Source organism: Pseudopipra pipra, chromosome 11 (genome assembly GCF_036250125.1).
Source record: "Pseudopipra pipra isolate bDixPip1 chromosome 11, bDixPip1.hap1, whole genome shotgun sequence".
Taxonomy (NCBI): Eukaryota; Metazoa; Chordata; class Aves; order Passeriformes; family Pipridae; genus Pseudopipra; species Pseudopipra pipra.
The window spans coordinates 13386756-13401443 of NC_087559.1; the positions used below are offsets into that span (position 1 = coordinate 13386756).

General features: G+C 36.0%; 1 protein-coding gene across 14 annotated transcripts in view; it reads left to right on the forward strand.

The window, feature by feature from the left end:
- ERC2 (ELKS/RAB6-interacting/CAST family member 2) overlaps window positions 1-14688 on the forward strand; it is a 428559-nt gene that overhangs the window by 183040 nt on the left and 230831 nt on the right. For all 14 annotated transcript variants that reach the window (XR_010433483.1, XR_010433473.1, XR_010433476.1 and 11 more), the window contains one exon: window positions 2077-2212. Coding sequence is in view for 1 of the 14 variants with exons in the window: in XM_064667650.1 (XP_064523720.1) it covers window positions 2077-2212 (136 nt within the window). In the remaining 13 variants the exon portion in view is untranslated. The remainder of the gene's footprint in view (window positions 1-2076; window positions 2213-14688) is intronic.

Genomic DNA, 14688 nt, shown 5'->3' on the forward strand with positions numbered 1-14688 from the left:
AACATACCAGAGCAAGCAACTCAAAAATTCTACTGGATCAGGGATTGTATTTGATATTTGCTGTTTAAAAAAAAAAAAAAAAAAAAAAAGAGTTAGTAAGGAATATGTGCTTGCATTTATTTGCTGCACTGAATTCCCCCTGTACATTTAATGCATGCCTAAAAGAAAACTTCTCAGCTAGGCTTTTTAACTGTAGCATTTTCTTTTCATTTCCATAGGTATGTAGCCAGTTGTGGAATAAAGAGAGTCTACGACAGAGCTTTCTTTTATTTCCTTCTTTTCAAGATTTTGCATATCACAGGCACCAGATGTTTTCCTTTGCAGCTTTACCATGTTCTACTTTTCAGTGTGGCATTAGACAGAAGCTGAAATGGGAAGTTGTCTGAGGGAGGGGTGATGAAAGAAGCAGTTAGCATTGGCATAAAATTGAACTTCTTACAGAGATTAAATATAAATGAATTTATCATTTACTCAACATGAGATTGGAAACCAATTTATATTTTAACAGCACAAAGTCATATTGCACCACCAAAATTTCTGCCAAATACCACATTTATATATAAAGTTGTGAAAGTAATTTTTTCTAGTATTCATTTTGGTTTTATGCTGGTTAAGTCTGTGTTTACAATTATGAAACAGACTCAGGAGAGAGCTGTTTTTCACTTGGAATTGTACAGAGCATCTAGTGTATATTTGAACTAGTTGTATGCACTTTTATTGTTTTAGGCAACTTGAAGTTACTTTTTTTTAGTTATAATAGGTGAGATTTTCTGTTATGTGCTGTACTTCTAAACTTGTATATGAAGTGCCTTCTAAGAATTTTTAATACCATGGAACATTTATTGATTACAAATTAATTGTTAATTTTTCAGTATAAATAAGTGGTGAAAAAAACACTGGTATGACAAAGAAATCAGTGATAGAAGGAAATATAAAATGACCTAGTTTTTTTAGGATAATAAAATCTGTGCAAGAAATACATTCTGTAACTTTTTTTCCACTGCTGCTGATGTGGAAGCAATGGAGAGATTTTCAGTGATCCTTTTGGGCATTCAATAATATTCTCTTCATTTGCCAAAATAGGATTAGTGAGTAGATCTTATTAGGAATTTGCACGTGACTTAATTTTTTATAGATAAAAGGGAGAAAATTCCTCAAAGTCAAAGAAAATCAAGAAAATAATATGTAAGAATCTAAGCAGGTAGAAAGCATTACTGCAAGGATATTTTTTCATTAACTGCCAGGCACAATTTACTTACCTTCTTCCTTAAAAAGATGTATGCTCAGTATCAGAAATGCCTCTGGTAACTTATTAAATAAGATCCACAGCAAAAGATAATCAAATACCGAAACAATTTTTTGAAATTTAGTACAGTATTAAAAATAGAAAACTAATGGTGGCAAAGATTGTTTCATTTTCATTAGGAATGGCTCATAAATCTGTTTGTTGATAATCTTTTGTAGAAAGAAGTCTCATTACTAAAAATGGTAGAAATGTTTTTGTCAAGTACAAAGCTATTTGTAAAGGCATACTTTATTCTTCATGGCATATTTATGACCTGACCTTCTACCCCATCACACTTTAATCCTCCAAACCACTGTATTTGTAGTAGTCCAGGTTTTAAAAAGTAGAATTTCACAACATACATTAGTCATCACCTTTACCTCCTGCTTCCTTTGAAATTAATGCTACTTAAAGGACCCCTTCAAATTGTTCCTGAATGCACTGAGTGTGTAAGGATTGTTGGATAATCTCCCTCTTACAACAATTTTTCTGGGTAATCTCCCTCTTACAAGAGTTTTTCTGCATAGAACTCAGACCATGTATGAGTATTTGTGAGCAAATGATAAAAAGGGAAAAATCTTCTAAGTGCAAATAATTGCATTACCACTGCACAAACTTAAAGCTGTTTTGATTTGCCATCTTGAAAACCAAATGAAGTCTTATTGTTACATCTGATACTTGGAATACTTGTGTCCGTTGGAGATGTTCTGTGTCATAGTCACAAAGTTAATTTCTATTGAAAAAGAAGTGATTGTCATTAACTCTAATGGGTATATGTGTGCAATTCTTAGACATATGAAGGATCAAAACAAGAAGGTTGCCAATCTGAAGCACAATCAGCAACTGGAGAAAAAAAAGAATGCACAGCTGTTGGAAGAAGTTCGTAGGCGAGAGGACAATATGACTGACAACTCTCAACATTTACAAGTGAGTTTATTTTTCAATTGTGTTTTAAAAGCATCAAAGATAGTACACTTCTGTTTCACTGTGTCTACCAGGATGCATAATAAATCTCTCCCACAAAGAGCTGCATGTGTGTAGCAACAAAAGCTTGTGAAGTATTTGATCTGACAATATGATATAAGAGAATTAAATTTCAGTGTTGAGCAGCTACTTGTAATTACTGTAGTTCAGTAAAAGGAATATATTAAGCTTATTTTTTCAGTAATATTTTGGAAATCTCTGAGTGATGTGATGACTAGAGAATAGAAGCCATTCCCAAGAACTTTGATTTAACTCTATACTTGGGGCTTTCTAATCTTGTGGTGAGAATGCATCTACCAAAGGGAAGAAGCGTGGCTGAATGGCTTGAATGTGGAAAGAAAACTCCTTGTCTGGTGTATAGCTCTTATGTTCCGTTCACTTCCTATAAAACATTTACACACTAAGAACAGTTTATGAAAACCAGTTAACCAAGAACTGTTATTTCTTGTTACTATGCCTTAAAGTTTCAATATTTTAATACTATATCCTTCAACACATTATTTTCAAGATATGAATCTGATAAGTAGATGGTTGACTGGTTGAAAAGCCAAACAAATTGTAGAGCTCCTGTCAATTAGCCTTGGTATAGAAAGGAATTTTTAAAAATATGTTTTTACGAAAACGTTTCCTCCCTTATGGAGTTGTGTAAAGAGTAACAGGAGTGATCTAAGGATTTAAATGAGGCGGGATTTTTGGGGAGACACATGATGTGAGATATATGATATACTTTGAAAACCAGATTTCTAGGAGTACTATGCATCTGCTGATTAAAAATAATAATAATTGCTCTTTCAATTAATGTTTAATCTTAGTAAACTGTAGGGATCTGATCCCCTTTCCTTGTTGCTGTTTATAATACCTTACTGTGTTTAGTGGAAACACCCTATGTTTATAGGCATCTATAACACATAGTGCTTGTGTCTACAGTGTACTTGTTACATTTGTGAATGATGTATTGAGCTGTTACGGGAAAAGTATATCCTAAAATTCTCTGGCCTGATGTAATGACTGTATTTGTTGGCTGGCTGTGATAAGCTGGCTGTTGGCTGGCTGTGATAAGCTCAGCTGAGAATTGAAGAGCAGTCAGGCTGGTCAAATTACATTTACTCCAGCCAAGTCTCGATCCCTTTTGCAGAAGTACTGGAAAAGATGTAATAAGGAAGTGAGTGGGATTGTCCACGGACCATTCAGGGAGTTACTCTGGGCAAACTGAAGCGCCATCCATTTTGTGCAGCTCAGGTAGGGGCTGAAGTTCTACCCATTCAGCTGCCCACTTGCTTTCTGATAGGTTTGAAGAAGTTCAGAAGTCTGTAGTTTCTTTGAAGCTTCAGTAGTATGTAACAGTTCCCGAGGCTTGTAGCACCAGGTATATTTGTGAGCTTTTCACCATCTTTTCAGATAAAAGCCATTCAAAGCTGGTTCATGTCCCAGCTTCAGTACTTGCAGGTCAGGTTTGAGTCTCTGATGGCCCCATCTCACAGCACTCCAGGCACTGCTGTGGCGGAGAATGCCCTGGGATGCCTGGGGAGGGAATTCACTTTGGTCTCCCTCAGCTATCACCTATAATTGTGAGTGATGCTTCAGGTGTGGTTTTGGGGGGTTATTTGGATCACTGTAAAATTGGAAACATCAGGGAACCAGACTTCACATTAATTCTTGGGAATGAAGAATAGTTGCGAGGTTTTCTGGCTTTTCCTAACACAAATCAAGGGCAGACCCGTGCGAGTCTTGCCAGACGTAATGGTCATATATTAGGTAAAGCATCACAGCAGGAGAGCTGGACCTTGAACACTTTATCATGAAATTTTTTGAGAATAGTGTATCTACATGCCTTCATTTTTCTTTTTTTTTTCTGTCTTAAAAATGATAAGCCTTTTTGAGAAACACTGAGCTAAGAAATATACAGGTATCATGTCATAAATTTGTGTGTAATTCTTCAAGTCTCTTTGTAGGATCTTGAAATGTTAAAGGTGTGAGACTTGTTTATTTTCTGAGATGCATTTTTCTTGATTCTTGTGTGGAACATCTTTCTTCCAGTAGCACTGTTACCTCAATAGAATTGGGAAAGGAAATATTTGCATAACATGGAGAACTTAAGTGCATTTGGTTTAGAATCTGATTTTCAGACCTGCTTTAATAACAACAACAAAATCCTTTTGTTTCTCTGGAGTAAACAAAAGAAGGTTCATGTAATAATATTACTATATGTCTCGTCACATAGCCTCAAAGGAAATGAAATATACACTTCTGATTATAGTTTTCATAAATGTAATTTATCAATTCAATAAGTAATCTAAGTCCAGAAACACTTCTTTGTGGAAATTTTTTGCAATGTCCAATGCATACAGGTCACAAAAAAAGTGCAGGGATGAGCCTGAAACAAAGTTAAAAAGTTTAATACCCTATTCTACTCTAATCTATTCAGCTTGTGGGTGTTTCCACCTTTTCTTCCAGTTTATCTTCTGGCAAAGTTTTTGACTCTTCTGTTGTTTTAAATGTTTGGATAATTTGTCACAATTCTCTTTTAAGTAGCTTGGATTTTCTTTGGGTGGAAATCCACATGCAGAAAAGAGATATTTCACTAACAACATTGTTTTTGAGTGAGACAATGTGTAGTTCTCATTGATTTCAGGCAGCTTGATCAATGCTCTGTGCCTGCAGTACTGCGAAACAGATTGTGTACATATGTACGTTTTCCAGGTGTAAATATCTCACTTTTTAAACAGAGTCTAGCTTTTCAGTCGTCGTTTGTCACTGGATGTGCAAGAGTTCTAGTTTTCTAATAGCTTTGTACTGGCTGGAAATTTAGTCTTAGGTAATGAATAAAACATGATCAGGAGAAAGTCCCATCAAAGGAGAGAGAAAAGCTGGCTAGTTAATATTACTGCTTTCTGATTCTTGCCATGTGAATGTCTGTGATATCTTACTCACTGAAAATAGCTCCCAAGAGATTTCATAGCTAGTCAGTGTGAATCCTTAACCTTGGATTTGTTTCTTTGTGTGCTTCACCATATAATTTTCAACTCCATAATAGTTCTAGAAATACAAAACATACTGAAGACATTGCACATTACTATATGTTATTTCTGTGACTTTTAAAATAAGATAGCATGGCCTAAACAATGGGCATACCTGACATTACTATGAATTTACTATGATTTTTCCTTTGATGCAGTGTATTTCCTACTGCATCGTTTCAAACACTTTGAAACTATAGTATCAATAAAAAGAAAAAGCTAGGGAATGAGATGAAGTCTTGCAAATAAAAATGAACAGGGCAGTTTAATCAGTTCAGAGACACAGGAAGCAGCCATGAGTGCTATGCAGACAGGCATTAGTGCATGGAGCTGACACAAGGCAGGAGAGAATTCATTACATAAACACTTTGTACGTAAAGCTTTGTATTATTAGTGCTGAAATACATATGCAGTGTCAAAACACAACCTTTTAAGAGGTTAAAAATCATGAGCTATTGTATTAAAAGGGAATTCTGGTTTAAGCATCCATCCTAAGGTGGACCTATACCTCTCTGGAAGGCTTTAATAATTCTCAGTGTTTAGGGGATTCTGTAGGTTTCGATCTTTAGAAGGCTGGTAATTTTGGGGGGGTAGATAGTGCTAAGAGAGGGATTTTGCCTATTTACACCATTCCTGCCTCATTTCCACAATGGGCATGTATGAATTGCAAGTGGTGGTCTGGCTTTGATGTGCAGAATTGCTCCCTACCTCTGGGCAGGGGATAAGGGGAACAAGGTGACTGTCCTTGATTTCCTGTTCTTAATATCACGAGCAATCAGAACACACAGATGAGATATGATGTAGATGGATTTTTGAAATACGTTCAGGGACAAGAGAAGGGATAAAACATGGCCTGCAATGCTTGTGAAGATCTTCCCTCTTGCTAAGATTTCTGCTATCAGATTTGAATATCTTGAAACAAAAGCTGGTTTGTTTGCAAGTCTGCATAAGAGTCAGCTGCAACAAGTCTTTTGGTCTTTGTGTAAGACGATAAAGAATTGTAAGATTTTGGAACTAGTTCAGTGACAAATTCAGAGGATGGGGTAAGCTACAGCTAGAATGAAGCTCTCCCCTTAAGGTTCCCATGAACACCTGTTTGTGGAAGATGCAGAATAGAGACTAATTATGGTTTTAGTGACTTAGAAACTTATTTTACCATAAATTTTCTACAATTAAAGCAGTAATTCATGCCAGTTTTCTCTAACATATTTACATAATTCTTTTCAATTTATTGCTTGAAAACTAGCCTATGGTATTTTATGCTTCTGGGTTCAAACTGTCGGTTCCTTGGGGACTGTAGAATTTTGTGTCTGAGTGGTTAAGCTTAATTTGGTCAATTTGTGAGAAAATTAGCATTCATGTACATATCAGATAGTTTCACCCTGATAAAGCAGGAGTTATGTACTAGTAGATGGAGAGAACCCAGCACAGTAGATTGCACAATTATGTCTGTTAGTGATATGTCCATGGGTACTTCCTTTGGCATTTCTCTGCCTCTCTAATTATAGGTGGATTTTGCCAAGATAGAGTGTAGCTAATAGCTACAACATCAAAAATATCCAGCCTTTAGCAAAATATATAGCATATTATGAGCTTCACACAGTTCAGAGACCTTTTTTTCTCTTGTGCATATCTAGGAAAAAGGCAGAAATTGCGTTTTCTTAAAGTGGTCATTTTTATGTACCTGAACATAAACTTTAATAGACATTTTGAAAAAGCAGAACTTAACAAAACTGCCTTTTCTGTACTCATTGATAACCAATCTATCAAAAAAATCTTTGAGCAGAGACTTGGGCAGCAGGTAATAGGAAAAAAAAAAGTAAACCTTTGATGCTGTAGTGCTATATATTAAAAAATTATTACCAGATTAAAAGTGCGTACTTAAAAAATTCAAAATAATCAATTCAAACACATGTAAGACTATTGAAGACACAGCTAGTGTACTTATCTTCAGATTTTCAACATAATATAAATATAAATTCAGACTGTAAACATGGATGGACAGTTAGGAATTTTCCTTCCTTGGCCTGTGGAAGTTCCATAAGCTGTGGATAAATTCCACATGTGTTGCTGAAACGTGTGTTGAACTTCAGCCAGTAGTTTAAGATTATGTTGAAGAAAATATTTCTAAAAGGTTTCAGATGAAGAAAAGTATTTGACAATCTGCAGAGGGCAGGAGGGTTGATTGGTAGGTCTGAGGATCAATACCAGAAGTGTTTTTTTAATTTGGGGATTTACTTTGACATTTGTTTTCATTGTGCAGTGTAATCCCCAGAAGCCAAAACTACTCTTGTTATAAAATGTCCCTGTAGACAATCTGTGAAAATCCCACTTGAAGATCAGTTTCTACAAGACTCAGTCTCTTAAATTTTTCTTTTCTTTGTCATAATTGGTGGGTTGACAGGATTGTTGCAGTGTTCTGTGCTCTAATATGAAAAAAAGATTCTAGTGGGTGAAACATTATCAACACAACTGTTATATGTAGTTGTCATGTCCTTTCTTTTGACTAGAGTGTTACATTATATGAATAAGTATAAAATAACATAATTTTTATTCCTAGACTATCCCAGTTATTAGTTTTGGATTTTTAGGCAAGTACACAGTATAATAGAATGTTATGTATAATTGTTAATACTACTTTTGCACTATTACAAGGACTTTTAGGGCATCCCATATTAGAAAGTCTGAATACTGACTTTCTCATCTTTTTCCACTTCTAACTGTTAAGTCAGAAAATTGATGTTTTTCAGTGTTGTCTAGGTAATGTTAATTCACTGGCTTCAGTTACCAAGAATAAAATCTAGACTTCTTGACTTGCAGTTTTTTAGAGATCTATGAACTGCGACTATTGAAAAGTTTTTTATGTTCCAAATAAATCAGTTATTGCTACTATGTGCTTTAATAAGTTTATTTTTTTAGTTGAAAAGGGCATATATGGCAAGGCACTGGAAGAAAAAGATCTTGTTAGAAAAAGCAAAACTGCAACAATAGGAAACAGGAAAAATTTAATGTGATACACCTTTTTTTTCTCCCCCTCAATATTTATGTAATAACTCACACATGCGGGACTCCTGTCGTCTCCAGGGGGCAATCACATTCAACATGCATCAAAAGAAATAGTTCACTTAAACCAACTCTCCCTACCCAGCAATAATTACCACAGGTTTACACTGAGATATAGTTGCAAAAGGTTAGTCAGTAGGGCATCTGCAAATCAAGTTATATGTCAACTCTACATCAATAACCTCATTATAATAGATGTTAGTATTTCAGCACATGACTGTCCAATATAGCATTCCACATATAGTTCATTTTTAACTTTTACATTGACTTATAGCTCATCTAATATTTTACTAACTTATGTATTTAAACACTCTATATTACATAAATTATAATCAATGACAAAAGCAATGATTTAGATTGAAATTCTGCAAAGTGAAATTGCAATAAAATGTCTGACCCTATTTGTGTAGCTGTCTTCAATGTAAGATGAATAGAGGATGTTTAACCCTGTAATATAAAAGAAGTATAATGGAAATTCATATTAGCAGTAGATTTTCCAAGCTAGGTGCTGCTTAATAATGTTACCTATACTTTTTTATTTTTGGCTTTTGCAAATGAAAGCTGTTTTCCTATATATAAAGTAGGAAAAAAGTAAATATGTTCTAAAAATACAGCTGATTACCTGAATTCTGCACAAACTCTCTCCATATACTTTCTCATATTTGTAGTTTATTCATGAACTATAACATTATTTTGCTGAAAGCTTGATAGGCTGGATGAAAATATAAAAAAGTTTTCAAAACCTTCTCGTGGTCTGCATGAAGCTCTGATTTTTAGCTTCATAATTTGGTCTTGTATTTACGTGGTTTGTAACCAGTGCTGCTGCTGTTTGTCACTCTCCATAGATCATTCTGAATAGCTTGCACGTCTGTTACTAATACATCTGGTCAGCAACAAAAGTTCTGCTTGAGTAAGTCTAAGTAGAATTATTTTGGTTGGTTGCTAATAAGCCGGATTTATACCATTTATACTTATCTTTCATTATGACTGTTCTGTAATAGCCTTATACACTGTTACTTACAGATTACCCTGTGTAAAGACTGGAAAGAGCAGGGAGGTGAAGCACCTTCATATATAATCCTGTCTAGAACACTCCTTCCTTGGAAATTATTCTTATTTATTGTAAATGCACCTCTGCTTTGAGGAGCTTTCATGAGAGAGTTTTCGTTAGAAAATTTGGAGTCCAAATTTCTTTGTAAGTTTAAAAAAAAATGATAAAAAAATTGAGTGTTCAGTTAAGACACTCCACATTTGACAAAGCATGCTTTATTAGTAGATCTCAGGGTATCTTAAAGAATAGAAGTGTAACCAATATATGGAAAGAAACTGAGGCACGAGAAATAAAGGTTGTGTACAAGGTGTTCCAGGTGGTTGATGACACCATTAAGGAGCATAGGTTTAGTCTATCCTATATACCCTTTATTGCCTGAACTCTTAACTCAGAAGATTTTCAAGTGGTTTTTTACTCATGATACTGAAAATGTTGCTAATGAATTGTTACTGATTGAGGTACTTAGTGCAGGTGAATTTGATATGATTTTTGGTCCAGTGAGCAATCAAAAGATTGTGTTTAGCATGTGAAAGACAAGGAAAATTACATACCTTATTAATTATTTTGCAATGACTAGGCAGTTTTACTACTCTTTCTCACCTACTTAGTGGATGGTGAATAATAGCTGCATATGAAGAAATAGAAGAGAGTACTCCTATTTGCAGTTCAGGTTTCTTTTACAGAGATGCAGCTGTTTTTTTAAGCAGGATTGTCAAGATAATCAGATAATTCAACAACAAACAACACTGGAGTGCAGTACATTAAATTTTATAGAAGGCTCTTCTTTCAAGTTACAGCAAGGGTGTACATAAAAGGCATTTCTTTGATCCTTTAATTATGTTTGTATTTTTCCATTCCTGCTTTTCCTTGGGAAAGTCTGTTTAGCTTTCCACATCTGACAAATGTAGGGAAATCCTTCCCTACAAATACTTTGGAGAAAGCTTGACAGGTTAGGGATGTTGTTGAAGTCCCAATGTTTTCAGTAAATAAATGTATTAATACAATTGGAGGTTTTTTCCATGACACCTGTCATAATTGTAAATAGGGGAAAATGAATTTATTTTAAAATATTAGTTTGATGTAGGTGAACTATAAAAACGTTAACTTTGAATCTGAAACCCAAAACTATGCCCAGAATGCAGATTTTTTCGTATTGCCTTGAGTTATTCTTTGTATTTCTGTGGATATTTTAGCAACATGAATTAGAAATGCATTTGTTCTTTAGTGGAGTGAATTTTTATTAAGCAGTATTATTTGGCATCAGCTAGTCACTCTTCTTTTCACAGTTGCATATTGGCATAATGAAAGCAGCATTTTACACCTACTCTTTAGCTGTCACATACCTTTGTCATATTGAGAAGTACCATAATTTAGCCATCTAGAAGTTATGACAAAGATAAAAGCCAGGTGTTTGTGATCCCCTCCTCCTCTTTGTTTTTTTAAACTTCAAAGGGACATTATAACAATGCGAGCAGTGTGTCACATGAGTGCTGTAGTCTCTTCATTTTGAAGAAAGAATTTCGTGTTTTCCTGCATGTGGGGTGAATTCCTGGCTCTAGTAAAGTTAATGGGATTTTTGCCACTGCCTTGTCAGACAAAGATTTCTCACATGAAGAGAAAATAATTAAAAAACCCCCGTTCAGACAAAAAATAAACTTAAAAGGTCATTGAGAAAGCAGGTCTCAAGTACAAATGGAAACAGTCCATTGTCATTCATCATTTACATCTGATCTGTTGATGTGAATTGTAATTTGTGAGAAAGTCCTTCTGCAGTCAGCTGTAAGGTTTGTCAAAATTGGCTTTTCTGTCTGGGTGTTCTTTTATAAGAACATTTGGCTGCCAAGTCCTAGCAAATGTAATTATTTCTCTTAATACAGACATTAGAAAAGACTGCTCAAAGGCTGCTGTCTGGTTCTCGTGCTTTCAGCATAGGCCTTGATACGTGATGGCTTTGTTAACCTTTTTCTTATGAAACTGATAAACTCTAAAATAATTAGTGCTATAAGCAGGATAACTGGTAACTTGAAGTCCTCCTTTGTCTCTTTTTTCTAACTGTGAAATAAGTGTATCATGAGAACACCAGAAAGCTATCATATAAAACTTCACCTAATAGCTTCCTACATAGAAACCTTGGCTGTGAATACCTTCGTTGGATACCTGGATGAAGGGATGCCAAATCCATTCTGGTGGATATGAATTATTGGCCATGCTTAGCTGCCCGACATAAGCTCACTTGTGTATTGTTGGTTCTCTAGGATGCTCTGTTACAATTTTCAACTGCAAATTTCATTCTTTCCTTACCTAATTGAAATGTGTCTGAAGTACCTGATAAATTAAAACACGAGCTATGTAGTAGACAGTCAGGTGAAATAATATATCTCACATCCTGAAGATGTTTCTTAAAAGCTAAAAGAGAAAGTTTTGTGTAATTGTTCTCCTGGACGATTCCACAAATTGTGATTTCCCTGTTCTTTGTACCTTGAAAAGCCAGGACATAATAACGTACATTTGAAGACACTTGAAGAACATTTATTTCTAGAGCTTCCCAGTGCAGAATTATCCTGCAATGGCACTGTCCTGGTCATAGTAAGAGCAGGAGGGACCAAATGCATTTTGGTACTCGTGCTGATCATGATAATGAGGAGGCTGCAACTGAATTTAGAGGGGATCTGGGAGGGAGGACTGGGAATGGGAGTAGACATGGGCTGAGCTGGGACCCAGGGCCTGAGGCAGGAGTGGGAAAGGTGGGGGCTGGCACAGGGACTGGCTGGGAGCTGGGTCAGGATCATGGCAGGGATGCAGCTCAGGGGCTGCAGCTTGTGCTGGGGAGTTGATGTCTGAAGCTGCTGCTGAGAATCCCCCTGGCACACATGGACAGAGGAATCTCTGAGGAGCCTGGGCTGGGCAGGAGGGCAGCTGCTGAGGGATCAGAGCCCTGTGGAGGGGGGACACAGGCACCCCATTGCTCACTGCCAGGTCACAGGGAAGGGCAGCTGCTCCTCAGGGACCCAGCACGAGGCCACCCAGGCATGTGATCAAAACGTGGGGTGGAAGGGCTGGGTGCTGACAGCAAGGTCTGTCCACAGTCCCAGCCAGGACTAGTGGTGGACTGGGACCAAGGACCATTGGGATACCCAGTCAGGAGGAACAGGAGATGGGGCCAGAGGCTGCCATGTAACCACCAGGTCCCTTCAAGAGATGAAATGCTGACAACGGAGGGCTGACCTCCAGCTGGGGAACAGGGATGTAGGTGGTAAACCTACACCTGTATCAGGTACACTGTGTCCTTCACCTTACTCTTGATTTGACCTAGTTATTTCATACAGAAACCTAAAAAAAACCCCAAATAAAGAGTAGGAATACATCAGTCTGTAAGGGGGAACTGGAGCCTCTGTACATCCTTTGCTCTTTCTCCACTCCTACTATTTTAGCCTAGCAGTGACTGCCAGAAATATCCTGTACTGCTGAGGTGCATCTCAACTGAGAACATCACTCAAATACAAAGCAAAAGCCTCAAGATCAAAAAGGGAACATTTTACGTATAAATAATGATTTAATTTAAAATAGTTGAGTAGTATTCATTCAATTTAACCATTTTAAGTATTTGAAGTGTTACTATGTGGTATATTTATTTTCCTTATCTTTTACAATGAAGAGCTATTGGGTTAGTATTGCTAAATGCAATTTCTGAGAAAGGAATAAGAAATTTAAGTGGGTAGTCTTGAAATTTGTTGGGTGCACATGTATTAAATTATCCTCCATGGGTTTTACCACATGTGCAGTGACTGTTCATTTGTTCTCTAACCCAGATATAGATAAAGCAAATATAAACCTGTCTCTTCCAGCAATGTTCTGAAGATTCTGGTGTCTCTGATAGGGTCTGTGTTTTGTTTTGTTGTGCTTTTTCTTAATTTTTTTTCTTTTTTCCCCTCATATTTATTGTTCCCAAGACTAGTTCTTAAGAAATAGTATAAAACAGCTGGCCAGATGTTTCAAGTAGTGATTGAAAGTCAGTAAATTGGGCAAAATGTAACGATAGTATTTGTGCCTTAAAAGAAAGTGTAATCAGTAATAAATTCAGTGAGCTAGTAAATTTTTTTCAGAATGTTAGGATGCTGTAAAATAGCTCAGTATTTACGTGAAAATTTGAGATATTTAGCACAGAATATGTATTCCCAAAGAAAAACAAACATTTCCACTACCTTTTTGATGTAATTGAACAAAATTTAGTTCATAATATGAATATGTGAACTTATACACACTAGTATGAATCCAGAACACCATGAATTTATTTCAGTTTAAGAATTATGTAGACTGCTTCCATAAGTGTAGAAGGGGGTATGTGTTTTCTGTGAAGTGTCTCTACTTCATAAAATTAATATTTGAAATATGAACAAATGGAAGTTTGCTTAAGAGAACATGAATTTTCTGAGGCTTTTAGTCGTAGTCATACTCAGCATCCATATTGCTGTTACATGTCAAAAAGTGTTTAAAAAAGACAGTCAAAGAAGTAAAACCTTTTACAGGCATCATGAAGGCTATTTAAACACAATTATATTGGCTCAGAGGAAATGGATACCTCCTATCAAAAACTGCTTTAAGATGGCCAAACAGAAACCAGCGCAGTTAAACAGCAAGATAAAGGAAGCTATCAAAAAAAAACCAACACCAAAAAACCAAAAAACTTTTCCAAAACTGAAATTTGTCGAGTTGAAAAAACCAGGATCATAAACCCCAGCAAGTAAAAAAAGCAGGTAGGCCCTGAAGTGCATGAAGCACAATAAGGAGTAAGTCATGAAATGGACTCACAGTAGTAATTTCCCAATGTGTCAGAAGATGGAAGCCTGCCAGGGAATCTATAGAGCCAAAGATAATCAAGGCATATAAAGAGAGCTTTCAAAAAATAGGGTCATGAGGTCAAAAAAAATGAAAGAATTTTCTTTTTCCTGTATTCACAGTAGAGGAACTTGGGTTGGTTCTGCTTATAGAAATACTTTTTATGGACAAAGTATTGGAAGATGTATCTCAGAGTGCGGTGATAGCAGAAGGGGTTACCCAACAGTTACTAAAATTAAAAATACCATCACCAGAGGATCAGCAGATCAAAGTATAATTCAGGTTGAAAGATACCATCGAGTTCAACTTCTTCCTAAAAGTAGAGTGAACTTGCAGTCAGGCCAAATTCCTCTCAGTGCCAAGCAGTTTTCATTCTGAACTTCTTGGAAGTTAAAGGTGAAATATGTGAATTTCTAACTTGCTTAAGGACTGGAGGGTGACTAATGTGACAT